The sequence below is a fragment of the Seriola aureovittata genome, chromosome 21, assembly GCF_021018895.1.
Source record: "Seriola aureovittata isolate HTS-2021-v1 ecotype China chromosome 21, ASM2101889v1, whole genome shotgun sequence".
Classification (NCBI taxonomy): Eukaryota; Metazoa; Chordata; class Actinopteri; order Carangiformes; family Carangidae; genus Seriola; species Seriola aureovittata.
In genome coordinates this window covers 4,192,547-4,220,155 of record NC_079384.1, presented here as the reverse complement: position 1 = coordinate 4,220,155, position 27,609 = coordinate 4,192,547, and the positions used below count along the sequence as shown (strand labels likewise).

The 27,609-nt window shown below is 44.2% G+C and overlaps 2 protein-coding genes across 2 annotated transcripts; one reads left to right on the top strand and one right to left on the bottom strand.

Moving 5' to 3' along the window:
• Positions 1-3,864: 3,864 nt before the first annotated feature.
• On the bottom strand, positions 3,865-7,638 carry si:ch211-141o9.10 (probable endonuclease 4). The gene is made up of 8 exons (XM_056365975.1): positions 7,517-7,638; positions 6,917-7,086; positions 6,634-6,843; positions 6,332-6,514; positions 4,864-4,995; positions 4,508-4,612; positions 4,274-4,403; positions 3,865-4,164 (listed from the first exon to the last, which is right to left on the bottom strand). The coding sequence occupies exons 2-8, from the start codon at positions 7,083-7,085 to the stop codon at positions 4,104-4,106; spliced, it is 990 nt and encodes a 329-aa protein (XP_056221950.1). The 5' UTR covers position 7,086; positions 7,517-7,638; the 3' UTR covers positions 3,865-4,103.
• tnrc6ba (trinucleotide repeat containing adaptor 6Ba) lies at positions 7,515-27,421 on the top strand. The gene is given in 23 exon segments (XM_056365974.1): positions 7,515-7,654; positions 9,538-9,627; positions 11,668-11,689; positions 12,090-12,527; positions 12,659-15,676; positions 16,359-16,523; positions 16,731-16,927; positions 17,074-17,148; positions 17,352-17,561; positions 17,787-17,906; positions 18,101-18,226; positions 19,179-19,349; positions 19,770-19,886; positions 20,021-20,225; positions 20,468-20,512; positions 20,515-20,634; positions 20,823-20,966; positions 21,753-21,896; positions 22,799-22,891; positions 23,224-23,427; positions 23,767-23,834; positions 24,085-24,224; positions 24,762-27,421. Coding segments are annotated over 22 exon segments (6,447 nt in total). The 5' UTR covers positions 7,515-7,654; positions 9,538-9,570; the 3' UTR covers positions 25,330-27,421.
• Positions 27,422-27,609: the final 188 nt, after the last annotated feature.

Below are 27,609 nucleotides of genomic sequence, written 5' to 3'. Positions count from 1 at the left end.
TGTATTTGACTTGTGATACTTGTAGGAGCATGAGTGCACAGATACAGAGGATTTTGTGTGTGTGTGTGTGTGTGTGTGTGTGTGTGTGAGTGTGTTGGTGTGTGGCATCTCGTCTAGGAACTGCTGGCAGATGGAGCAGTCAGACTGTGGGTATAGAGACGGGTAAAGTTTGGCTCGGCCTGCAACTCAAGCCGCACTGGAACAGAAGAGCCACGCATACAGTCCTTTCTCTTTCATTTCTCTTTCATTTCTCTCTCTGTCTTTCTTTCTTTCTTTTTGCAGTTTTCTTTACTGGTTTAACTCAATATACATTTTCTGTACCACTTTACAATAAGTCTCCCCTTGTAAAGGATTTATGAATGGTTTATAACTATTAATTATCTTCCTAACACTTTATGAATCATTTATAAGCTGTTATAACACATTAGATTAAAGAGGGCAACAGTGACCTGTTGCTTGCCAAATAGTGAGCCCACATGTATCTGTACTGTTAAGCCTCATATCTCATTGGTTACTGAGCTCTCTTTGTTTTCTCCATCATCCAGCGTTTGCACCTGCTGCTTCATCACATATTTGTTAAGTTACTAGCAATTAACCACCGTCAACATATTAATTTTCAAAATTTTTTGCATATTAATGAATGAATAAATCTGTAATACCAGTTATAAAAGGTAGTAACTTGTCATTAACTTTATCTTGCCTGCGTCAATGTAAGAAAACTGTATTAATAACTGTTTATTTGTGACTTATAAAGTGTTAACAACCGAATTAATAACCTAATTATAAACCGTTTCTAAATCCTTTATAAGGGGAGTCTCATTGCAAAGTGGTACCAAATATTCTTGTGTCAACACACTAATGTGTTTGTCGGGGATGCTGCATGAAAAAGGAGCATCAAGCTTGAAATGCATTGCAATTCAAAGCACTGGCCTCTCCCCGCCATTAAGTGCCTGCATTTGTGCACATACTAACCATAATAGATTCTAATCAAAAGAGTAAGTCAATAAAATAAAAGATTATGCTTGCACCGCAATCGTATAAACAATATAACAATATAAACACAAGCAGGTTTTCAAATTGGTGAGATGCTGAGGGATTGAAAACACGTGATGTGTTTTTTCGAACATCACGATCTATCATTGGTTCTTCGTTCATACACTTTTATATTTGGGTCATGTTCATATTTGATTTTTTAATCAAAAGCATCTCCTGTAGACAATGCTCCACTCTAACACGGCCTAAGTGACGCAAGCTGTTTTGCTGCAGCGTGTGTCTGAAACGAATAAAAGGACTGTGAGTAATTTGGTGGGTTATGAAAGCATGGCTGTAACGTTTCTTATATCCCTCTTAAAAACAGCAGTTATACATTCATTAGCAGCAGCCTAAAGGTCAAGTGAGGTGGGTTTATGACCCGAGAGTTGCCAGTTAAAATCCCTCGACGGACTGCAGGGGAGTCTGGGAGTGAACACATCACCCTCCCATGGCTCGGTCTCAAGTGCTTGTGACCAAAACCCTGCAATTGTCACAGTGGAGCTGTTGAGTCGAAGAGTGTGGTTTCACTGAGCAGCTGCGTGTCCCTCAGCTAAAGTAAATGAGGAGAAAATAAGGGATTGAGGGACTGAAAAACCAAGAGCGAAGGTTTAGTTTGTGCAAGCGCGCTAAAAAGTTAATCATTTTCTTTCTCAGGGAGAATGGAGACGTCGGGAGGTTTTTATCCACAGAAGCTTTTTCGTACAATTAAATAATGCAAACTGTGGTGAATGCACGCAAGCGCAGGTCTAATTCTTTCCCCTCTTTGAGCTACTGAGGACAAACACACAATGTCTTCATTTGAACAGTTCGAGACTCGTTTCCATCTTCACTTTGGCAGCTCATTAAAGGCCTGTGTCCATTTCCCCGCAGAAGCCAAGAGTCTGATGGAAACTGAGCCCAGTGAGAGATCATCAGTTAGCAATTCACAAGCCTTTTACATGAGTTTGGAAAGACACTGAACTAGTCTAACCAAAGATATCTGGAAGTATTTACAAAGTTGCATAATTAGATCAGTGGCTTAAGGCTGCAGTGGAAAATATTCGCAGCACATTGTAATGACAGAGAAAGAGGAGAAGAAACGTCTGGACGAGCGCTCACAAAACATGGGCACATATTACACCACAACCAGCTAATACCACACATTTTAAAACAATTAAGAGAACGGAGGGGCGTTTTATATTCCCATCGGTGTTTTCCCCCCACATGCCTCCTTCAGCAAATGATTAATTTAAGAGTCCAGGAATGTGCGTTCACTGTTTAGTCTTCAGCTTCCCTGGGTTGTAACCCCTGACCCAAACCAGATCACCAGGACACCTCTGACAACCATCAGACATCGGCTTATCTAAACTACAGAGGATACAAGCACCGGGACCCGCCTCCTCATTATTCAAACTCCCTCCATCCTCTCACCCCGTCACAAAATCAGACTACGCCGAAAAGGAGACTTCTTTTCCGTCAGTGCAGACTCAAACAGGCTGGACAGGCATTTCCTGTGGGTGGGACCTGAGAGCAGAGACATTCTTGGGCCAGGCACCTCCACTTCCTGTCTCTGTTAGCGTACTGAAAGACACAGTGTCTGGACCCGCTCTCACTTTACACTTCACTCTACACTCTTATCCACCACGCTGGTTCCACCGCAGATTAAAGTTCAAATTCAAAGATGACTAATGTTGTGTGTAAACAAAAGAGTAAGAAGGGCAAGGTTAAAGTCTTAGTACTCAGATAATGTAAGGAACAAAACGTTACTGTTAACCTGATCCCCCCCACCCACCCACCACCCTTACTGTTACTACTGTCAGTTCAGTCTTCTATGTGAGATAAACACATTTAATTGTGGCAAAGGTTTAAGAACATTAGAGCATTGAACTCAAGGAAACACGATCAAACTTGTGTGTGGATGTGTATAATGAGTATAATGAGTCACAGTGCTGCCATGGAGTCAACACATAAACAGCTCATAACTCCTAACCCCCCTTTTTCTCTTTGTCTCTGCCGTCTTTGACATCCTCAAGCCTCAAGTAAAAAAAAAAAAAAGCTGTAGGTTTTCAGGTCTTAATGTCAGGGATTTGTTTTCCTCTGTGTGCCTGTGTGTGTGTGTGTGTGTGTGTGTTTGTGTACATGCATGTTTATGTGCACCATGGGGTGTTAGAGTAGGTGTGACAATCAATTGCTGTTCTCCCGGGGGTCAACAGCTGCACCAAAGTGTTGGTATTCGACAGCTGGACCAATTTGTAGAGGAATGTGAGCACTCACTATGGATGAGGGTGGCGTGTGTGTATGTGTGTGTGAGGGGGGGGGGGGTGTAAGGGGTCCTTATCACTCTATATGGACATATGATAATTGTCTATTAGATACAGATGTACATGTGATGACAGCATCATTTCCAAGCTCATGAAATAGTCCCGTTTGAGAGATTTCACATTCTCATCATATCCTGGTTAAATTACAGGTGAAAACATGCATCATTTCATAATATATCCCATAAACATGATGCATATATATATATATATATATATATATATATATATATTGTGTCCATTGTATTCTACCTGTGTTCTGCAATTAATGGCATGTTACCAGATCAGATGAGGAAATTAAAGTCACTAATAACTATATCAGGTTTTATTAATCAAAATCTGCACCATTACAAAAGTGACAGTCCAATGAAAATGTGAATGCAAGTTGTGTTTTTGTAAATTCTTCACCTCTGCCTGCGTGCGTCAACACTTTGACACCAAAAGCAGTGAGGGGGCTCGCGTCAGGTTTGTGTTGCATGTGTGTGACGGTGCTGCCCTCTATAGGCTGAACGACACAACTCCCCACCAGCTCAAAATCTGTCAACAACACATTTATTCAACTAGAGTTCAGTCAGAGACGAAGCACATGTCTTGTTGAAACTTGTCAGATTGTGATTAACAACTGAAAAAATTCAGAGCATGTTTACGGATAATCGGCCTCCACCACTCGTCCTCTTTGGTCCTGGAGAAAAACTTCAGTCCTCTTTAACACACCTGAGATGTGTCTTTGCAGGGTTCGCTTTAGCGGTGCTAACTCGTCAGTGAGTGCATTTTCTATTCTGTCTCACAGAGGGAATAGAGGAGTTCAATCTGCTCAGCATACTCGAATCCTGGCCTGTGGGGAAAAAAGGACATAACAGTCGTGTTACAATGACAATCTTGACAATCTTACCAAACTTTCATTGACTACATCAAATGGTGATAGTAGATAGCAGTTATCTTACCGCCCAGGTGTCTCCAGGATCAGGGGGATGTTGTCTAGCCTGGGCTCGTTAACAATGTCTCTGAAAGCAGAGATTCCAATGTGACCTTTACCGATGTCTTCGTGGCGATCGAGGTTGCAGCCCAGTTTACCTGCATGTCACGATATGGAAACAACAAAGACAGGGTTTATCAACCGACATGCAAGAGGTTAGTATTCAGAAAAACAACAAATACTATTATTTTCCTGGCTGCACCTTTGGAGTCATTGAGATGAATGGCTTTGAGATAGTGGAGCCCCACTTCCTCGTCAAACTCATTGAGCATGGCCTTCACTCCTCCCTCTGCAGCCAGGTTATATCCTGCCAAGACAAGAAGAAGAGAAGAAGAAAACAACAGCAGGCCGATTTGGAAGATCCCCATTGGCCAAATCAAAAGCAGCCATGTTTTATGTTTTGATATCAAACAGATTTTGAGGTTTATGTCAGTTTTCCCTTGTACGCTTAAATGCCCATAGACTGATGTTCTGTGTTAACCAGCCTGTTGATAGGGACTAACCATCTTCTACTGACTTTACCGGACAAAAAAAAGGTCAAACTCCGGTTTCACTTACCTGCTGCGAACGCATGGCAGGTATCCAGACACACTCCAACTCTGGTCTGGTCTCTCACTTTGTCTATGATGCTCTTCAGCTCAGAGAACTGACCACCCACCGTGCTGCCCTGTCCGCTCATGTTCTCCAACACTGAATCCGAGGAGGGCAAAAGAAAAGAAGGCGGTATCAATTTGACACCTACATTTAAATAAGTCATATGTCCCTCGTCCTGCTACAACACCTGATACGCATACGAGATTGATTTGGCTGCTGTTAGCGGCTGAAGCACAGCCTGAGGGCACTGTTTGCTACTGCTTCAGTGTTTTTGCAGGCATTTCACTGCAGTGTATTCTTGTCACACCAGTGGCATTTGGGGTATGTGAGTCAAAAAGACTGTGGTTGGTGCCATGAATCACAAGTAATGCACAGCAGTGGTGTCAAGCCTGCAGCAGTTCTGCAAAGTTATGTGTTAATGCGAAGGTCAATCTGAGGTGAAATGGTTTCATGTGAGATGGTGATGATTGCGATTGATAGATGTTAAATAATTGACTTCTGACAATAAAACATTAATCCTCCTGAGGAGGTTCAAAACATATTAAAGGCTAAATTAATTTATTACATGCAAAGGAATTTAACCCACTAACTAATTCTGTGTGCATTGAGATGCAAACGCTCAATAAAACATTGCCTTGCAGTAACTTCCTATTTCTGTGAAGCTCATTGTTTTCAGTGTTTGACAAGATCATCAAAACGCTGTTATTTTTTTAGGTTGTAGTTTGAAGTGTTGTAGGGCAAATATCCCATTTAAGTGTCTGTGAGTCAGTGCTAGTGAGGTTTCTGTTCCTCTTTGCTAATGCAGTTTTCCTGCGTTTACCATGTATCATTGATGTTTTATTTTTTTCACACTTTTTTCTCCTTTACCACATTACATAATTTTGCAGTGTCTGCAACTGCCACATCAGCAACACTGACTATCTGACCTCATTCTCATCTTCTAAGTTCCTGTCTTTATTGAAAACTCTTTTTTTTATAATAGTGATCTTTGTTAAAGTTAACATGCTGCTAATTCTACCGAACATGAATTTCCCCTTGGGGATAAATAAAGTGCCTATCTATCTATTTATCCATCTATCCATCTATCTATGTCCTGTTGGAGTAGCTGGCTTTGTAATTATGTTTTACAGTAATTCCACCATGAATTGCAGATGCATCAGTCACAAATAAAACAAAATTATGTAGCACAGCGCGGGAAAAGTCTCAAAGATATCACAAAAAAATAACAGTAAAAAGGAACAGCAGTCACAGGTTGACCTTCATCATCACGAGACCAAATACATTTAAAGAGATGTATGTTTTTAAGAGGAAGGAAAAATAAACCTTGAGCTGTATCAACAGCTCTGGCAGCCAGCAACCTCCAGATGTTATATTTACTGCGCTGATACTTCGTAGTACTCTGTGTTTTTGTTATATTGTCCACCCCCTGTACCTGTAACCACAGCAGGTGTTTGCTGGTGAGCGTGGTTAATGGCGCCTGCTATCTTCTCCACACACTGCTCAGTGGTGATGGAGCCCAGCGAGGAGCCGGGGTGGAAGTTGTACAGGTTGAGGCCAAGGACGCTGCAGCGGCTGAGCTCATCCACCAGCAGGGCCTGGCTCTTCTCAAACACCTCTGGGTGCAACACGTTACACAAACCAGGAGGAAGTTGTCAGAAGAGAAGGGGGGGGGGGGACACAGTTGGAAAGAGCAAATAACCGACACAAGACGCAATTCATCAGTGCATGACAAACTTTCTTTAGGAGACCCACAGTTCATCAGGTAGGACCCATGAGGCAGGACGTGAGCTGGGTCAAACCCCTGCAGGGACAGTTGCTCCCGAAACTTGGCAGCAGCTGTGAGGTCCAGTGCAGGCCTCTTCCATGATCGCTGGGAGCCCAGAAACAGGGCGAAACTACTGCCACCCATCTCTGTGCAGGACCCCACTGCTTTCCATATTCCACCTGGAGACACATAAAATAGGAGTGAGTGAATGTGTGTCTTTTCATTACCTCTGGAGGTGACATTAGACCTTACCTTGAATCCCAACATGAGCTCCAATGTATTTCTTATTTTTTCCACGGTCCTTCCTCCTCCTGTCTCCTCTCTCATCAGCCTCCTTCTCCTCTGTGTCCTCTCTTTCCTTCTCTTCTGCCAAAGCTTCTTCAGTTTTCCTCTTCCTTGCTCCTCTCTTCCTCGGCCCCATGCTATCAGGTTAAAGTTATGAGCAGCGTTTATGGATTAGCAAACCGCTGCAAGGTGCTGACTTTTGTTTTCTGTTTATGACTTCAGTGGCTACTTTAAAAAAGGTGTGTTTGGGTGGACTGTTGACCTACGTAGCATGTATGGTCGTGCTAAGTTTGACAGTCAAAAGTTTATGAAGGTCAAAAAGAGTCTTTTATGCATCCCTCTCGGTAGGATTCAGCCAGTCAGAGAGCTTCCACGCAGCTGCCACAGCCTAGCCATTGGAGACGCTTCATACTGAGCAGCAAAATGGCCGCCCGTCAACCGACTGACTCCACAGCGCTTTGAAATTTAAATTCTTCTGCACATTAGGGTTTACACTATTACAACGTTAGTACTTATTTACAAACCAGTAGCTTATTACGCGTGTATTTTTCATCATCTGCCACTTACTTGACTATCCGCTCAGGCGTCGCTGTTCTTGTAGCCTCGACGAATGCCTCAAAAAGCTAAAAAAAAAAATCGCACTGAAGCACTTTAGCTAAGCTAGCTAGCTAGCACGCTAGCTTTTCTTCATATGTGATTCTTGAGGTGAGTAGCTGGATTTGTGTAACATTTCTAAGCATTTTTACCGTGCCATCGTTCGTATGCATGCGAAATGACTGCAACAGCTATTTGTTAACGAAATACAATGCCGCTGCCGTTAGCCCGGCTACTTGTAGCCGCTGTCAGTAAGTAACTTAGCTTACCGAGCTAGCTAACATCCGATAGCATTAGCACTGATGTAGCAGTATTTGTGGCTGTGCATTAGCAGAGCTAGGTTTGTGGCTCCGGGCTCGGTGTATTTGCTGTTTAGGACCTTTGTGTAAACAGAACAGAGCAGTTATCAAACTCACGCAGGTTGGTATCGTTAACCTCAACTTGGTAATGTATGTGCTGTTTTGTGTCTGCGTGTTTTTTCAAATATGGGTAGAAACCACTCCTTAATGTTAGCCACCGACGAAAAATTTCACCAGCCGTTGCTAACAAAATTGTCGCTTGTATAAACTTGTGAGGATTGGGGTGACGGTGGTTGGCTATTCCCGTTTATACATGATTCGGTTTAAGCGACCACCATAGTATCTTGGATTTTCACGAACGGTTTTACGACTGTTTGCTCAAGAAAACTCAGATCTTCAAATGCTGTAAGGTTAGCTAGCTAAAGGCTTTTGAGCTACTAGGGTAACATTAGCTGGTGTAGCTTTCTATCAGTGATTTGAAGGGTAGCTGGTCAGAGCTGAATGCAGATCTGACAGCTCGTAATAATCATTCTTTCTTCATGGATTTCTGATCTGATCAGGCTTGAAATCAGAAATGCTTCAGGTGGAATGTTGGTTTCGTTTTCCCTGATGCAACGATTCCTTCCTCTTGGAAATGTTATGGGACTCAGGAAAAACGAAATCAACTAAAGACAGACACCACCAGGGCTCAGAAGTTCAGTGAGTTTATGCTTTTAAAAACCGTCTGTTCTCTTATAAGTTAATAAACAGATGAGCTATATTTCGACACGGTATTAGGAGCTTAAACGTCCTGTGGGGTTATATACTGCTGTCTTAGAGTCGTGCTTTCCTGGCTTCATTACAATTGAGTGACAACATTCTCTAAGCCAATTAGACTGTTAAGGCTTAGTTAAAAGAACAGTAAGTGCCTGCCAATCAACAGTAGTCATGGTTTTCTGAAGGAGAAAAAAAATCCATAAATATCTTTAAAGCTTGTTACCCAACCCTAAAATAACAGTATGGTGTATTTATCAATATTGAGGCATCTGATCAAAAATATAATGTTAGTTGGTTTTGTTCATATCATCCTTCTCTGTGGTCTTATATAGGGAATCCTAATGACAGTGCATTATTTGTTATTCTTCGATTGCACACGTTTCTTGTCTCATAGCCGTCAAAGTGCCTAACCCTGAAGATTTGCTCACACTCCCATCTTGCAAACAATTGAAGCACAAACATGGGTCTCAAACCTTCAGTGGTGGTTTCTTTAGCCACATGTATATTCAGTCGGTCTGACGACTAGATGAGTTGGCTGACTAAATCCAGCCTCTTGTAAACTGTCTAAGTAGGTTGAATCTACAAGTATGATCAGCTTACAGAATTCTGCATGCTTCTGATAGGGATAATTACTGTGCTTTTTTTCCCCACATGTCTAGCAGTATTCTTAGCTCTAGCACCTGATGGCTGAGTTATCCAATCAAGCATGTAGTCCACTGTTGCTGAAACACATGGATGAAGGCTCACATGGCCATGTAGCAGCTGTGATGTTGTCTTTTTCCCTCGATTTTAGCTGTAGTTTATCATTAACTATTAGTCTGTGAGCAGCCATTTACTTTACAGTTAAAAGACATACCTATACAAAGAAGCACGCAGTGATTTTTAAAATGGTGAATGTGTGGCAACATTTTGGCATGTCCCTTTTTTTTTTTCCCCTAGAAGAAAGGAGTATCAGGACAGGAGCAGTAGTTCATGGAAGACAAGAAAAGGAAAAAAGACGACAAAAGGAAAAGGGAAGCCTCTCAGAAGGTGAGCATGTTCCTCTTGTCAGCTGATTAGGTCTCCTCAGTAATACTTGGGTCAGCAATATAATCAAAATTAAATAGATTTTTGTGGGTTCAAACAATATGCCGGGTTGAATGGTAACTTAAATACGTGCAGATTGGCCAGCCAACAATGTAACAGGCCCAAAGAAACACTGCTGCTTTTAAATGGCAAAAACAATTTGATTCTCAGGGGAACCTTATTTGGTTTAAATTTTTGTTGTGTGGAATTGATGATTTGCATCTGCTTCCCACAATGACTTGCAAACTCATACATCTGGATTCAACACCATTGAACAAACATGTTGCAGCACAGTTTGATAACCACTGAGAATGAATCGCATATTTTGTTTGGAGTACATTGTTGGCGGTAATTTTTATAATTAGGTGTGCTGTTTCTTCTTATTTGGGGTCGTGTAGCTTTTGGGATGAGTTGAGATTATGCAGTTTTTATATTTTCCAACTTTAAGGCTGTATTTATGAGCATTTTTCATTTACAGCAAAAGAAAGAGGTCCAATGACTCTACTGTAAAAGCATTTCTTGGATTTAAATATTAGTCCAACCACTGTAGAGGATATGCAAAGGTAAATCCTGGTTGTGTTAATTGGAACGGGAAACTTAACTTGATGTGAAAAGATTCTACTTGTTAAAATTAATTTAGTTGTCCTTTTGATGTATTTAATTCACATCTATATTTTGTCCCATGTTGGGTGGTAATATGAGTGCATGTCATGATATGTACTCATAGCATTGTCACGTGTTATCTACAGCTATCAAATAGTCATTGGTTGCATTGATTTATGTGGAAACCGCTAATAGCGATCATGGTGAACAACCACCTATATGGATCAAAAAGCTTGGGACAGAATCATTCCTATACAAAGGCTGTTTAAATAATTTGCTTAGGGTAATCAAGTAACCTGCTTACAGTGTTCATTTTGGGTCTTTTCATGAAGGACAACTTGTGGAAAAACATTTAAAACTGTTGTAGTCCACTACTGCAAGCTGTCATATGTTTAGGCTCTCTTCTAACTTATTGGTAAGAGGTTTTAATAACCTAACGACCACCCCTGTCTGCTTTTCCAAACATAAGTTCAGTGATGTGTGAGTTTATGTATGTGCGCTTGCTGTGCGCTTTCGAGAGCCATGTGATAACTTCACTGCCGTGGCTCAGTGAGTTATTTTGCGTTTCTGTTCCTGGTCTGCTTACGTTTTGGGACTACAGTGCGTAATTATCGTCCCTGTTCTCTCACAGCAGCAGGTATTTTACATGAGTGGAGTGTAATGCTTTCACCCTGACCTGACTGGTCTTGGATCAGGAGAGAACCATGGTGCAGTTTATTTTATCTTTAAATTAGTAAATATTAAAGCTGCCCATTTGATTTCTTAATATTAATGATAAAGAAACATTTAGTTATAATAATCATTTGCTTATAGTGCTCAGTTTGACATGGACAGACATGATCACTATAAGCGGTTTCCGCAGTAGTTGTTTTTTGGGGAAGGCACAATGATGGCAATTCAGAAAGAAGCTTTGGACTAAAGGACTTTTCTTTCTTTTCTTTTTTTACCAAATCAACATAATTTCCCTAAGAAAACAAAAGTTTGCATTAAGCACAATTCTGAAAGAATTCATTAACCTGGCAGGAGTTTTAAGTTGCCTTGTTTTGATATTATGAAATGGAACTAATGGGAAGAAGACCAAACATTAATGTTGGGATTACATCCGTCAGTGTTAGAAGAACATTGTCTAAGACATAGCAAGTCTCAACAACTACAAGATCCTGAATGTGAGGAATGATGTATTTATTATCCTAGCACACCTAGACACAGAGGATTTTTTTTTTTTTCTTCATCTAACCACAGTCACAGTTTGATTCTTGTCTTATACTTGCCCTTTTCTCAGATTATGTTGTTTCACAGAGGTTTGATATTTGAAATGAAGTGTGTTTTTGTCCTTACTTTGACGCTTTTTAAAGATTGTTCAGCAATTAATGTGTTTTTTTAATTTTCTTTTTATTTTAGGTTACAGAACAAAAAAACAAAGGTAAGCAGCAAAGTCATGTATATGTGTATGTTTAGATATAGATGTGAGGTGTTTGCTATGTTCACCAAAGTTCATCTATCTCTCTTCTGAAAATTGATCTGTTGCTTTCAGTTTTATTACATTTGTCCGTGTTTTAAAATGTATTTTTGTCTGTCTTTTGCAATATTTGCATACTGTAGTTTTGAATAACAAAAAGGCTTAGAGCAACATTCATGAACCCAAAACATCTGCATCAGGGAATTCTTTGTGGTATCTTCCTTTTCCTTATCTATTTCAAACCAAAAATATGTTCACATTTTCAGAAAATTAACTGTGCACTGTTCTCCAAAGATGATCTTGGTTAAATGATGCTTAACCCCCACCCCCCCCAATTTCTCTTTCTGCCTTGCCCTTCCCACAGTGCCAGACTTGACCAAGCCGGCGTCTACCCAGCCTCCTGCCACACAGAGCAGCTCTGCCTCCCCCAGCCCTGGACCCACCCCCTCTGCCTCCCCATCCCCAGCCACCTCAGGCCCTGGCAGTGCTGCCACCCCGTCACAGGGCGGCAACAATGCCAAGCGCCTGGCGGTGGCCAACGGACAGCCCACCTCCACCACCAGTTCTTCCTCCACCGCTGGCGGCCCCAGTGCTGCTGGAAACAGCAGTGCAAGTAGCGGAGGCGGAGCCCAGGCGTCTCAGCAGCAACCACGCTACATGCCGAGAGAAGTGCCGCCGCGATTCCGCTGCCAGCAGGACCATAAAGTGCTACTGAAGAGGGGTCAGCCGCCACTGTCCTCCATGCTGCTGGGAGGGGGAGGAGGAGGGGATGGCCCAAATGCAAACATGGCTGCTGTCTCAGGTAAGTGTTTGTAATGCTGTAGGTCAAATTTAGAGCAGACTGATTCCATTTGAAGTTTGTTTAGATCATTTATTTGAATGTTTCTTCCTTTTGACCCTAAAGTCTCTCTCTTGTGGGAATTGCTTTTTCAGATTCTGGTGCGGCTGCCTCCTCATTGGCCCTCACCTCATCATCAGTTGCTGCTTCTACTACTACTTCTAATTATGCAAATTCCATGTGGGGGGCGAGCTCAGGCAGCCAGACCTCCTCTCAGGGCAGGGAGAAGGTGATTGTTGATGGCAACGACCTGGAAGAGTGGCCTAGCATCGCTGGCAGTGATGGGGGAGGAGCTTCATTCACCAGGGCTGGGGGGGGCAGCAGCAACAATGGAATGCCTGTGAACAGCAACAGTGCCTCTGGCAACCAATCCTCACCCACTTCCTCGTTCTCTTTGCCCAATGAATGTATGCAGTCGTCCAATGGTGTGGCATGGGGGACGGCTGCCTCCCAGGGTCATCTTGGAGGAGGGAATGCAGTAGCTGCAGCTGGGCCTCTGCTACAACAGCCCTCCTCACTTTCCAAAGCCTCCGCTGTGCCAGGGAGCCATGATGCCAGTGGCCCCGTCGACGGCAGCAGTGGGATTCCAGGTGCCAACTTCAATCCAAATGCCAACCCTTCGGCCTGGCCTGCCCTGGTGCAGCAGGATGGGCCTGCTGCTGCAGGGGAAGGAGGTCCGTCTTCCTTCCATCACCAGGGCCCTGGAGGGTCTTTGTCTGCCAACAACTCTGCTTCCCTGGGGCTAGGAGGTGGGGCAGTCGGGGTGCTGGGGGGTCACCCACCTTTATCTGTGAATCAATCAAGCACCCATCAGCACCAACTTCACCAAATGCAATCCAGAGACAGAGAGATGGGAGGGGGGAAGTGGGACAGCGAATCAGCGGGACCAAAAATCGCAGGGGGGGAAGGGATTGGGGGAGGAATGGACCATGGTGTGGGAGGAGGCGGAACGAGTGTGGGAGACCACAGTCTTGCCTCCTCATGGAGAGGCCAGCCTTCTTACCCTGCAGCTAACTCCAAAACGGGTGCCTCAAGGACTGATGGATGGGAGGGCGGAGGAGGAGGTGGCACAGGTGGATTCGGAGCTGCTGAAGGGGATAATGGGACCTCGGGTTGGGGTTATCCGAGTTCCACTAGTGGGGCAAATGCTTGGGGCAGTGCTGGAACTGGGGGAAACGGTAGTCAAACCTCTGGGGTATCTCAGGGAGGGTGGGGGTCATCAGGAGTAGGATCGGAGAGAGGAGTTTCTGGTGGTGATTGGGGTGGAAGCACCACTGGTATTGGAGGAGCTAATCCAGGAGGAGAGGGAATGGGTGGAGCCTGCAGCAGTAACAGCAGCAGTAGTGGGGGCAGCACAGCTGGCAACCCACCTGCCACCTCCTCATCTTCCTCAACAGCCACCACTATGACCAGAGTCTGGGACAATCAGAAGGGAGAAAGTGAAACTGGGGAGTGGGGCGGGGGAGTCGGAGGACAGGGAGCACGAGGAGGATCTTCATCCAGCGGTGGAAATTCCAGAAACGGGAGCGGACCTAACAGCAGTCAAAGTCGTCCTCGCCGCCAGGCACCTAACGCTGAAGCTGCCTTACAGAACCTGCTAAACCGGTCTGATCTGGACCCACGGGTCCTGTCAAACACAGGCTGGGGCCAAACACAGATCCGACAAAACACGGCCTGGGATGTTGATGAACATGGAGGACAGAGTAAAGGTGGATTGCCATCAGCTTCAGCATCAAAGCACCCATCATCTCTTGGTGGTTCGTCTCAGTATTCTGGTGGACCCAGGACCCAAATCACTGAATCAGCGGGTCCAGGGGTCAATCCTTCCCTGGTTGCATCTGCTGGGTCCTCCGGAGAGGGCTGGGAGAGCAGCAGCAACAGTAGCAGTAGTGGGGCCTCTCTGTCTGGGAGAGCCCCACCACCTTCAGGCCCCAACATGAGGAATCTTGGCATCTCACAATCTGGACCAGTGACCACAACAGGACCGGGTATGGGGTCAGGGGTAATACCAGGACACAACCAGCAGGTGAAGGCTACAGGCTGGGGTGGAGAAGGGATGGGGTCTGGGGATGGCCAGGAAGCCAAGGGTTGGGGGAATGAGGAATGGAGAGACAGTAGTAGAGGAGGAAAAGGAGGAGGATGGGGTGATCTTGGGAAACAGGGTGACCAAGTGAGTGGAGGCTGGGGAGGAAATCAGGAGGAGAAAGGGGCAGGGGGTTGGAAAGACATGGGTGGGAATGGAGGAGGAAGTGGGTGGGGATCAGGACAAAAGGTTGGGGCAGGTAGGGACTGGGGAGAGCAAGAGTCCAAATCAAATAGCGGAGGAGGGGGATGGGAGGATGACAGGAAGAATGGAGGTGGAAACTCAGGTGGGGATTCAGGTGTGGGTGGTTGGGGAAGCTGGGATGATAATGCTCCCCGTAGAACCTGGGGAGCAGGGGGCACAGGGGGAGGAGGGAGCGGAGGAGGGGGGATGGGAGTTGTTGGGGGAATGGGGTCCAAACCCCATCAAAATTGGAGTGGAGGAAACAAAATGCACCAGATGCCAAACAGCCAATTGGGCTCCATCACAGGCCCGCAGGCACAACTGCAACAGCAACAATCACAGCCCCGCAATCAGCATCCACAGCTGCAGCAAGCGTTGGACCAAGGGGCTATGCAAGGGGGCGGGGGGAGAAAACCCATCTCTCAAGCCCAGAATCAGAACCAAAGCTCAGGCTGGACCTCGGGGCCCATCCCTGGCGGCCCCGGAGGAAGTGGAAGTGGATCTGAACCGAGCGGCTGGGAGGAACCCTCGCCGCAGTCTATAAGCAGGAAGAATGAGATAGACGATGGAACATCAGCGTGGGGAGACCCAACCCATTACAACTACAAGCCAGTCAACTTGTGGGATAAGAACAGCGCCCCTACTGGCCAGCAGCCACATGTTCAGGGTCAGGCCCAGCAGCAGCAGCATCAGCAGCAGCAGCAGCAGCAACAACAACAACAACAGCAGCAGCAGCAGCAGCAGCAGGGACCTCCAATACAGCAGCAGCCCAGCAGGCAGGCTGCAGGGCTCGGAGGTAACAGAGATTTCAACACTGGCCACGGACCAGGGAAAGTTTCAGCTATGGGTAAGATATTAAACTCTGAATTTGACCATAATATAAATATATTTTTTAAAGTTGGGTTTTATAAAATTATCAGTAAAGAAATTGGGGGGGGGGGACTGAAACATTAATTGCATCTGCTGTCTTTATTTGGAAAGTTTATAATAGCCGTTTCATAGGCTGGTGTTGTAATTTAGTGTAACAAAGCAACAACTGAGTCATGTGAGATAGTTGTTTTTCAGCCAGGCACCTGCTTGCTATCTTTGCAGTTTGATCTCCAAAACCACAGTAACGGTAGTCAGCCACAATATTGCGCCTTCAGCAGGTCCTCCAACTCAGCAAGGTTAAATAAATGCATTTTCTGTAAGTGTGTGTTTGCTTGGTAATACAGTGACTGCCGAGAAGTTGCTTTGATTTTGGATCGATGAGCCAGACCACATCAAGCCAAAAACAATCAAATCAAAGACGTACATGGAAGGGAGTTACCATCGCACTTTTGTTATGAATTGCTAAAACCCCTGCATCATTGGTAACCTTTGTAAACATGCACTCATGGGATATTAGATGACGTAAACTAAAGTTAGTGTTGGCTCAGCCTGCATGTATGGGGTCCAGATGTTGGAACTGGAAAATAGTTGTGTCCTTACTCAGAGGATCTCAGTCAAGTTTCTCGATCGTAACCTCTATCGTCAATGTGTGTTTTCAGGTCCGTCAGGTTGGGGTGGTACTCCTCCAACTAGTCCTACAGTAGACAATGGCACAGCAGCTTGGGGAAAGCCTAGTGATGCCCCTACTGGCTGGGGAGAGCCTGACAATGCTGGAGGGAAGACGACAGGCTGGGGAAACCCTTCTACCAACCCCATCAAATCTGGTTAGAAAATCAAATAAAAACTGAACAATATGTGGTTGATGTCTGTCTGATTTGATGATCTCACGATTGGAGGTTTGTGGTGTGCCAGTTTTGCCTAAAGAGACGTGGTGCTTCATTTAAATAAAAAAACAAAACAAAACAAACATGAGAATTAATATCAATTTCATATCTGTTCGTGGTATTCACTGTGAAATGTTTCCCCTGCAGGTTCAAAGTCTATGCAAGATGGCTGGGGGGACAAAGACGGCTCTGTGGCAGCCTCGCGTCACTCGAGCTGGGAGGATGAGGAGGAGGCAGGTGGCATGTGGAACAGCGCCGGCTCCCAGGGAAGCGGCTCGTCTTGGGGACAGGGAAGCAACGGGGGTTGGGGTCAGAGCCACACCGTGAAGAAGCCCAACAACAAGGTGGGTTACTGGTGGGGAAAATTAATCTTGATAAAGGAAAAGCAAAAGCTTTCCAAGGGTTTTTATATGGCAAATTTCTCTGTTAAAAACTTTTTAGAACAGGTGAAATCTAAATTATCATTCACACCCTTTGTATTTTCTCTCAGGGTCCACTGAAGGCTGGCGGAGGAGACTCTTGGATGAACCCCATCAACAGACAGTTCTCCAACATGGGTCTGCTGGTAAGACAGAAAATGTCTTAGCGTTTTACTCATTACCTGAGGTTTTATTGTGGCAGGGCAAAACAGGAAATGTTGAACAATGCTGGTTCGTCCCTTTCAGAGCTTTGTTATGTAGCCGAAATGTACAGGCATTTATCAGGTGGTAATTTGCTAACCGAGTGATGATGGTCATGATCATGATGGCGGCCTTCTCTGTTGGACAGAATGATGATCCCAGTGGTCCGAACATTGACCTGGCTCCAGGATCTCTCCAGGAAAAGAAGATGGAAGCAGAGAAAAGAGGCATGGGAATGAATGATTACAACGGAGACATGAGGAAGGGAGGAAGAGGAGGAGGAGGAGGCGGGATGGCTTATCGTCCACCTGGTTCCAAAGAGGCAGCACCTGTGGACCCTGGGTCCTACTATGACAAGGTAACGTCCCACTGCCACCTTAGCGCTCTTTGTCTCTTGTCTTTCTCGTGTCTAGATAACATTTTGTCCTTTATCACTATTCTTTGTTTCCTCTTGTGATTCTACCTTTTCTTCCTGGTCTGCCCCATTTCTCCTTGTCTCAACGCCTCCCTCACCACCACCCCCCCCCTTTTTTTTTTTTTACCACCACTCAAATTGGTGTTCCCCTGGCTGTCACTCGGACAGACCTTGCCTTTGACCAATCAGGATGGGTGCCTTGGGGATGAGGGTCCTTGCTCTCTCTACTCACCACCCACTGTCTACAAGCCCCATTCCCTCTTCAACCACACTATCCCTTTTAGACAAGTAAGATAACCACTCCTCTTGTTTCTGTCCTGCCATCTTAACATTAGATTCTTGTAGTTTTTCTGTTTTTTGTAAGATAATTACGCACCTGAATTTTCCCGTCACATTCTCCCGTTTAAGTGTGTTTTTTTTCACATCTATTTCCATGCTGTTATGGATTTTCTGAGTTTTAATTTTTCCATCATGAATCACAGGGCGGTCACAGTATCTTTGGCAGTGGTGGAGGGATGGGTCAGTCGAGACACCAGCCAAATGTCCCACCCATAAACCAGTCCCCGGGGATACGAGGGCAAGTGCCTCATCAGTTCCTGTCACCCCAGGTACTTTAACTTTTGTTTTTACTCTGCTAATCAGTATAATTTCCACCTGATGACATGTTTCTTACTAAGCATTGACGCAGGAAGTATGTGGGTTGATTGTCAGTGTAAACCAATTGTGGAGTGAGTCATCTTTACTGTTTGTCTGCAACTAAGTAACAAGTAAGAAAAGATCAATTACTTCAGGTTGGAAATTTTTTTTTTTTGCAATGTCGAACATCTGTATTGCTGCTTGTAAGAGCAATTTTCTGAAGCTTTTCCTGTTGGGGTCAGCTGGTGTTCAGCTCTTCTAAAATACAGACTAAAGGAAACCAACATGGGTTTCGCTCTTACTGTATGTTTTACAGTCATACAGTTGGCATGTGTCACCAATTCAAAAAAAAAAGCAAAGAAAAGAGAAAAACAAAAAATCTATTGTGGGGAAATGAAATGCAGACACCTGCTTTTGATGACGTTTGAAGCTCCGTGCGCATCACACTGAGGCACATTGATTTTAAAATTTGCAATGAAGTGATTTTGGAGAAACTCAACCCAGAATATCCAGCTGCAAACTTCAGAGACGTGACTTTGTGATGTGAACGTTTTGATGTAATGTGTAAATTGTGGATTTTTTTTTTTTTTTATATATGAGCTTTCACAACATGGCCTGCTGGCTGCATGGCGTCTATTAGTCAGTGCACTCCCTAGACTGCATAATCACTCTTCAGGTCAACATTGATCATGTTTCCTGCTCACCTCTAAAGAATACAAAGTGAAATGCATGTCTTGTCCAGGAATTGAATCAATTTCATTCACTCACTGGGGTGAAGTCACTTGTTAACACCAGCTAATGAGAACATGAAAGAGAATCGATGTTAATCGGGAAGAAACGCTAAGCTAATGTGGTTGCTAGTGGTTACAGCACCAAAGTGTTTCCGTGGTAACAGGTGTGAACCTCCATTGCGTCCGTCTCTAGGTGCCAGGCTCCGTGCTGAAGCAGATGCCCCCTCCCAGTGGGAGTGTGGGGGGTGTTGGCGGTGTGGGAGGAGTGGCAGGAGTTGGGGGAGGTGTGTTCCCTCCACAGCTGTCCCCCCAGCATATTGCCATGCTCAGCAGCATCTACCCACCTCACATTCAGTTTCAACTGGTGAGAATCAGCACAATACATTTCAAACATATGGAGAAAGGATGTGATTTCACCAGCCCGAACAGTTGGAAAACATATATCTATCTATATCTATACATATATAGATATAGATAGATCTAGGTATAATATATATAACTAACTAATTCAAACTTACTCCATGAACGTCTCTAACACTGACGTATTTTCATGAAACAAACTTTTGTTAAAGCGGTGACTCACTGCCCAAATATTTAGATAATGACGATTACCTCCTAGAGGAGCCAAAAAAAACGACACTAGGTCTGCATAGCATTCAGTTGACAGATGGGTTTTTCAGTGTAAAGCTTTAAAATTGTTGTGCAGTTTGCATTCGTGTCTCTGTTGCCGCCTCACTCCTCCTTTTGTTTCATTTTATGTTTCGTTTTGTCTGTGTTTGTTCAGGCTTGTCAGCTCCTCCTCCAGCAGCAGCAGCAGCAGCCACAGCAGCAGCAACAGCAGCTACTGCAAAACCAGAGGAAATTCACACCGAATGTGCGGCAGCAGGCTGACCCCCAACAGGTACACACACACACACACACACACACACGCGTATGCACAAACAGTAATCTTCTCATATCACACACTGCTTTGTTACCTTTTTACTTCCACCTCCCAGCTCCTGACTCTTGATTTTTTTTGTTGTGTCTCCTTAGTTGGCCCGGATCATGGCAGTGCTCCAGCAGCAGAGGCAGCAGCAGCAGGTCGGGGGTTTAGGCGGCAGCTCCAAACTCTCCCCCTCCCACCATGGTGGAGGTGGCATAGGGGGTCCTAAACTGCCTGGGACTGATCCCCTGCCCCATCCAGGCCTAGCAGGATCTGTGGCTGACCTGCACCAGAAAACTCTCGGACCATACTCTGGTGAGCAATTGTTAGCAGACCGGTTTTATTAAAGATGGCCTCATGCCCATGTTGTGTGTGTGTACTACATTTCGCAAAGATCACCTGTTAACCCGCCATCAGTTTAGCAATGTGAAATATTTCACCCTCAATTTCCTGTTGCAGAATGTTGTTGTTTTTGTTCTTTAACTAGATAAATGTAAAAACATAATAATCCTCCTCATGCTTGCCGCTGTTCTCTGTGTGTCTCTTTCTATGAGCAGGGTTTAGTTCTGGAGTGAACCTTCCCGGTCTGGACCTGGGTGGTTCTGTGTTGGGGGGGCCGGGGGCATGAAGGACCTAGGAGTTCAGCAGTCCCGCTTCAAGTGGATGATGGAGGGACACTCCTCTCCAGACACATCCTCCCCTGAGAACCCATTCCATAAAAATGGTGAGCTGTCTCTTTCTTTTGTTTCTTTCTTTTATACATAACCTTGTGCTTGATAAAGACATGGAATGAATGAGCGTTTAAGCAGATGGTGTGAATGGGATTAGGTGTGAAGTCATACATCAAGGTGATTTGTGAACCCGTCTGTTGCTCAGTGATGTAATTATCATCTCTCTCTGACAACCTCCCAGGTCCCGTCACCCCCATAAAGATGCCAGGAGGCTCGCCCTACTCTCAGTACGACATGATGGTTGGAGACGGGCTGGGTGACAGCTGGCATCGCACCCCTGGAAAGATGGTTACCAAGCCCACTCCCACGCCAAGCTGGCCCCCTGGTTAGTGACAATATATAGTTGAAGTGATAACCAAGAGGGTTTAAGATAAGATAATGGGAGGGGGGAAAAAAAGTCTGTGTTAGAGTAGGAATGTGTTTCATCTAACTCTAAAAGAAGTTGGAATAATGACCTGCAGTATTTCACATGCTGAAGTGTTGAATGTGATTCAGTATCATCTCCTCTTAACGAGTGACTCATATTTACTCCATGCACCCTTTCCTTTTAAGGTGAGACACGCCAGGCAGAATCATCTTTTTTATTTTTTCATGCACTGTTCAATTTTGAGAGTTTGAGCTATTTTGCTCCTTTCAGACTAGTGGAAAGAAAACATCCAAAATACACATTATACTACACTATGTCTTTTTGCGTCTGTAGATTTCTTCTAAATTCACCAAAAGTAAGCATTGTAACGCAGCTTGCAAAACTGCAACCATGTCATCAGAAGTATCTTGTAGAGCTCGCTCTCTCTCTCTCTGTCTCTGTCTCTGTCTCTCTGTCTCTCATATATTTTGAACCTGTTGAGATTTCTGTTCTGAATATTTATGCAAATTAGCACATAGTGGAGTCCAACATGAGACCACTTGGGGGAAGTGTATTTAATTAGATAATGCCTCATTTGCATATTTAGACATAAAATTTCAGAAAACTTGTAATACAAAAAACAATTGTCTTAATGTAAGTAGTTAATCTGAGAAGTTTCATGGTGATATCTATTAATTATATTTTTTACCTTTATTCACATGCAGCGTGTTTTTCCTCCATCCATCATGTGTTTTCCCTCTTTAGAGTTCCAGCCTGGTGTTCCCTGGAAGGGAATTGACCGCGTTGACCCTGAATCTGACCCCTACATGACCCCAGGAAGCATGATGGGAAATGCAGTGTCCCCCAACCTCAATGATACTGAGCACCAGTTGTTACAAGACAATACAGGTAAGCATTTGTCTGATGACGCTGTTAATTTACCTCCTTGTTTAATTATTCGTTTTCCAAAGCTTGTTGGGGTTATGTTTTTTTGTAGTTTCCAAAATTTTACTTGTGTTCACTTTCATAAAAAATAAATTAAAGTGAAGACGTTAGCAAGGAGCAACTTCAGCTAAAGACTTGTGAAACTGGAGGGGCTCCTTAAGTAAGCGTCCCTTTCCTTATTCCCAGAGACAATGTTACGTTTCTGACATTCAGAGCATTTTTATTGCTTGAACGGACACGAAAAACACGTTTTTAAATCACCAGTACAAAAGATTAAGAACCGTTTTCGCCTGTCTTTGTGCATAACAACCTCAAAGTAGACATTAACTATAATTCCTAAGATGCATTTCTGCAAGAAACGTCCAATCACTGTGTGTAAAATTCTGTTGGAAGCTTAAAATGACAGTGTTGAGAAAACAGTCTCCAGCTTAAATCTATTCACTTTTAAATTGCTAGTCAATTTTGGAGGAATTCAGCAATAGGGCGCTTGTTGAATTTGGCACTCTGGCCTCTTCTCCATGGCAGCAATGAGGCTCAAAATTACAGAGAAAACACGAATTCTCAGGAAAGAAGTTGAATTAATGAAAACTGGAGGCAATAACATAAACCAATAGCATGATTGCATCATCTGGGAGAGTTTCCTGTATCAAGGATATTATTTAAAGGCACACTTCCTGAACCAGCAGCCCCTCCCACTACACAGCTCTATTGTACGGTCTGTGTCAGCTGTTATAAAAACTACAGGTTTATTAGCCAACAAACAAGTCTCCATAAATGTGTATGATTTCTGTTTGTCGGAGAAGTTTTCAGTCGTTGTGATTTAAAATAATTTCTAACACCGTTGGTTGGTGCCTTTTTGTTTGCAGATTCCACCCCTCCCCTCAACACCTTGCTGCCTTCACCTGGTGCCTGGCCCTACAGTGCCTCAGACAGTCCCCTCAACAACGCACACAACTCAGGTAACCACACACACACACTTACACACACACCGTTTCATTACTGCGCTGATGTGTTGCTTTGTCTTGATTTTCTGCCTCTCATGTTGTCCCTGTCTTGATGTCTTTATTTAGAGAAATGTTCAAAGTGTAAGTTATATATAGTCATGTGACATATCAATAATCCCACGCTGTACAATGTGTACTTTAATGTCTCTGTCTTGTCTTTGTCCTACCTGCTGATTGTCTTGATCTTGTCTGGGTAACGAATGACACAGGCCTGATTACGACATTCGTATCATTACATATTGATATTACATTTACATTCCCTCATTCACTTTCCTGTCTCCCTACAGCAAAGTACACAGACTACAAGACCAGCTGGCCCCCAGAGCCCATCGGACACAAGTCCTGGAAAGCCAGCCGTGGCAGCAGCCAGTCCCAGCTGTCCCGCCCACCTCCAGGACTAGCCAGTCAAAAGCAGCCATCACCTTCCCCTTGGTCAGGAGGACCCCCTCGGTTAGCTGGAAGGGGCTGGGGCGGTGGCTCCAGCAGCACTGGTAATGTGATTTTCATGTTGTTTTGGGTACAGGCTTGTCCCTTTCCCTCATTCGGGCACAGCACCTTGTTGAAATATTCAGCTGATTTAAATGTCCACTAGAGATGAAAACAACTGGCTCTGATTGCTGAGATACAACAGAGCGCTCGTTTGAACTTGAGTCAATTTATATTTGATTTGAAGAGCGGCCAAGCCTCAGTTAAAAACAGCGGGGATAGTTATTCATCATTTATTACATTTGAGAAGCTGAGGGGGAAAACAGAGAGGGGTTGTGTTTACAGGGAACCTGGAAAACTCTAACTCAGATTTTCTTTTCTTTTTGCTCTCTCTCTCCCCGCAGGCTCGACCTGGAGTGACAGCAGCTCTCGGGAAAGCTGCTGGTTGGTGCTCAGCAACCTCACACCACAGGTACACACACACTTTTTACAGATCCAACTACTGAAACTGCTGTGGGTAAAAACCAAGAGTAACATCTTTTTTTAAATTTTGGTTGTTTTGCTTTAATACTGCCCGGGCTAATTTAATCATAAATTTAATCATAAACGGCCACACAAAAAATGATTCCACATTGAAGCACTGTTCTGAATTTGGTACCTCGGCCCATCACTATCACTCCTCCATTTAAGTTCACCATCGTCCATCTTGTATATCGTTGCAGATCGATGGCTCTACACTGAGGACCATCTGCATGCAGCACGGCCCCCTGCTGACCTTTCACCTTGGCCTGACCCAGGGCACAGCTCTGATTCGCTACGGCTCCAAACAGGAGGCAGCCAAAGCCCAGAGTGCACTCCACATGTAAGTCTTTGTTTTGAGAACGTCTTTATATTATCACTCTCATGTCTATATGGGAAATGTAACTGGAGCCTGCGGTTACTTAGCTTTAAAGGGGTGATGACCACACTATTTCGTGACAAGGACTAGTTGCCAGGAAACCAGGAGAGACTCTCGGTAGAGCACAGAAACCCCCTATAAAACCATTAAGTGTCACTTTTACACTTCTGTGTTTGTACGGATCAAACAAACAAGATATAATAACATGTTAATCATGAGCTTTAGAGATGCTGGTAGGTGGATTTTAGTATGTTTTTTATGAAACTTGCAGATATGAAGTGTTTCGTTACTGATTTACCTTAGTCAGTTCAAGTCTGTGCCAAATAATAAAATAATGCAGATCATTACTGTCATCACTACATTTGATAATATTTTATCTTGGCAACTATTAAATCCTGAAAACAGAAATAACTGTTGAAAACTCTGCCTCATAATAACTAAAATTTGTATCATGTGTTTTGTTACATCATTTAAGACTGAGAGACTTTTTGTTTATGCCAGGTGTGTTCTGGGTAACACCACCATCTTGGCGGAGTTTGTGAGCGAGGAGGATGTGGCTCGCTACATTGCACATTCCCAGGCTGGAGGAGCAGGAAGCGGAGGATCCACAGCCAGCTCTGCAGGCTCCGGGCCTACAGCGTCCTCCGCGGTGGGGGCTAACAGTAACGGAGGAAACTGTGAGAGAGGTGGAGCAGGAGGGAGCAGCGGTGGAGGAGGAGTGGATGGAGGATCCACAGCTGGAGGAGCAGGAAGTGGAGGAGCTGGGCCTTCCAGCTCCGGGTGGCAGAGTCTGGACAGCACAGGCAGCTCATCGGACCAGTCCGCCACCCAGGGGCCCGGGCTGGGCATCTTCAGCCAGTGGAGCAGCAATGGGACCGGGGTGGGTGGTGCTGGAGGCGTGGAAGCCGGAAGGCAGGGCCTGTGGGGGGGAATGGGTGGGATGAGCGGGGCGGGGTACCCCAGCAGTAGCCTCTGGGGTTCCCCAGCACTGGACGATCGTCACCAGATGGGCAGCCCCGCCTCACTGCTGCCAGGGGACCTGCTGGGCGGGGGGGCCGACTCCATCTAAGGGTCCGACTGACACACACTCACACACACACACACATACACACACACATTTTACACCCAAGCTGTAATACATATGTCACACTCTGTACTTATTTACATGCACAGATGACATGAATCAAAGCTACACTGGTCACCCAACATGCAGAAATCCAACATTCATACTACACACACACACACAGGCTACATTCAGTACATGCACATCATTTTCACACATACACATTAAATCGCTTAACTTTAAATGAAGACAACAGTAAAACTTGAACCGGGGAAAAAGGTGAAATCCATTATTCAACTGGATAGCTCTTTGTCTTTTTACTCAAAACCCCACCATCTGCATTCAGAGACCCAATCACTCAGGCATGCACTGTAGACAGGCTCAGCCAGAGTCATACATGTCAACAAGTTTAGCTATTGCTGTTTTTAGTGTGCCACATTTTTTTTTCTTTTGTATTACTATTTAATGGTCGAATCTCAAAGTTCAGACTTGCAGACTGAGCCCTCGTAGACCTAGCAGGCGTACTTCTAAGTTCTCATGTTTGGAAGCTTGAGAGTGGGGAAGGATCTGGAGTTTGTAGAAAATTTGGGACAGCGCCACACTACTGAGTCAAATGGACGATCAGCAACCTTTATGATCTGGAAAAGGAGTGTTTTTAGTAGGTACCGACACCTCTACCTTGGTGGAAATACGCCATCATCATGGGACCCAGGGTAAAAAAAAAAAAAAAAAAAAAAAAAAAAAAAAAAATCAAAACAAAAACAACATTAGCCAAACTTGCACTATATGCCTTTGGGTTTGTTGTTGACACATCCTCCACAAATCCCTCCATTTTTGAAACAGAGCTACAACACAACTACACAGACCTTACTGGACGACTCAATGTTACAACAGCAGTGGCCTTGGCTAACACCCAGCGGCCGCCCGCCCGCCATGTCAGCAGCATCACACCTTCTCATCAGTTACACACTGCTCTTATATTTGACAAGCAAAATTGTATCTCCTTGTTGATGTACGTCGGTTGTTTATCATTATTTTTTCTGTTTTAAAAGAAAAGAGAAATGTGTGAAACTTTGTGGAAATCCAGAGATGTCCTTTTTTTTTTTTTTTTTTTTTGTTTGCCCTTCAAACACTGACCTCGCTATTGTATTTTTTCTTACTCGAGAAATCAAGTTGGTTATTATATATTGTCATGATGTTAATGATGACTAAGATCACTTATTTACTCGCTGTACAAGGTGCCCTCCTGCCTGCCTGTGTGTGCATGAAAGGAGTGTTGACGGTATGACCGAATGGAGGAGGATGTGATGAAGATGATGATGATGATGACGATGATGGGGAGTGTCTGTGTTATTGCTACAATGTTGAATGTTTTTTTTTTTTCTTTCTTTCTTGTCCATGAGAGATTCATGAGAAATGTTTGTGTGAGTGTGTGAGTGTGCGCGTGTGAGTGTGTGTGTGCGCTTGCTTTTGAACACTTATCTGCTCCAGTCAGGGAAGTGACTAGATGTTAATCTGACAGCTTGCATTTGAGAGAATGTGTGTGTGTGTGTGTGTGTGTGTGTGTGTGTGTGTGTGTGTGTGTGTGTGCGTGTGTGCATGTGTGGTTGTGTGTGTGTGTGCATGTGTGGTTGTGTGTGTGTGTGTGTGTGTGTGTGGATGTATACACACGTTTGCGTGCTTGACTGACTGTTGTGATAGCTAAAAAGTTCAAAAACATTGGCACTATTGCATATGTCTCTTAAGTTGTGTTTTTTAGCAGCGTTTTGTTCCTGTTTGTATTTTTTTTTTTCTTTTTTTTTTTTTTTCTGTCAAATGCAATAAGAGAATATTTTGTTTTTAAGACGAAGCAACCAACTGAAGGCATTTCTGTTAAGATGCCAAATCCTACCATACCAAGCTGAGCTGGAACAGTGTTTTACAGACACGTTAAAGACATTACATATGTTTTACTGTTTGTTATTATGTATCAATTTAAATTAAGTCAGTCTTTATTATCACTCCTGTTCGGGATGTTTTCATTTATTTCAGATGTTACAAAAAGGAGAGGAAATTAATTTAAAGCGGAAAAGAACAAGATAATAAAGGTTGAATTGAAGTCTGTGGTGGTTTGTTGTTTGATCTGTCCGACTGAGGTGTTCACAGTTGACCTGTAGGATGTCAGGTATTCATATCACATTTTCTTTGCTGTTTCAAATGCCAACCATCTCATGAATTCACATGTTATTCCTGTGCCACGGGACAGTGAAGTCAATAGGACTGTCTGACAATGCAGCACTGGTCCAT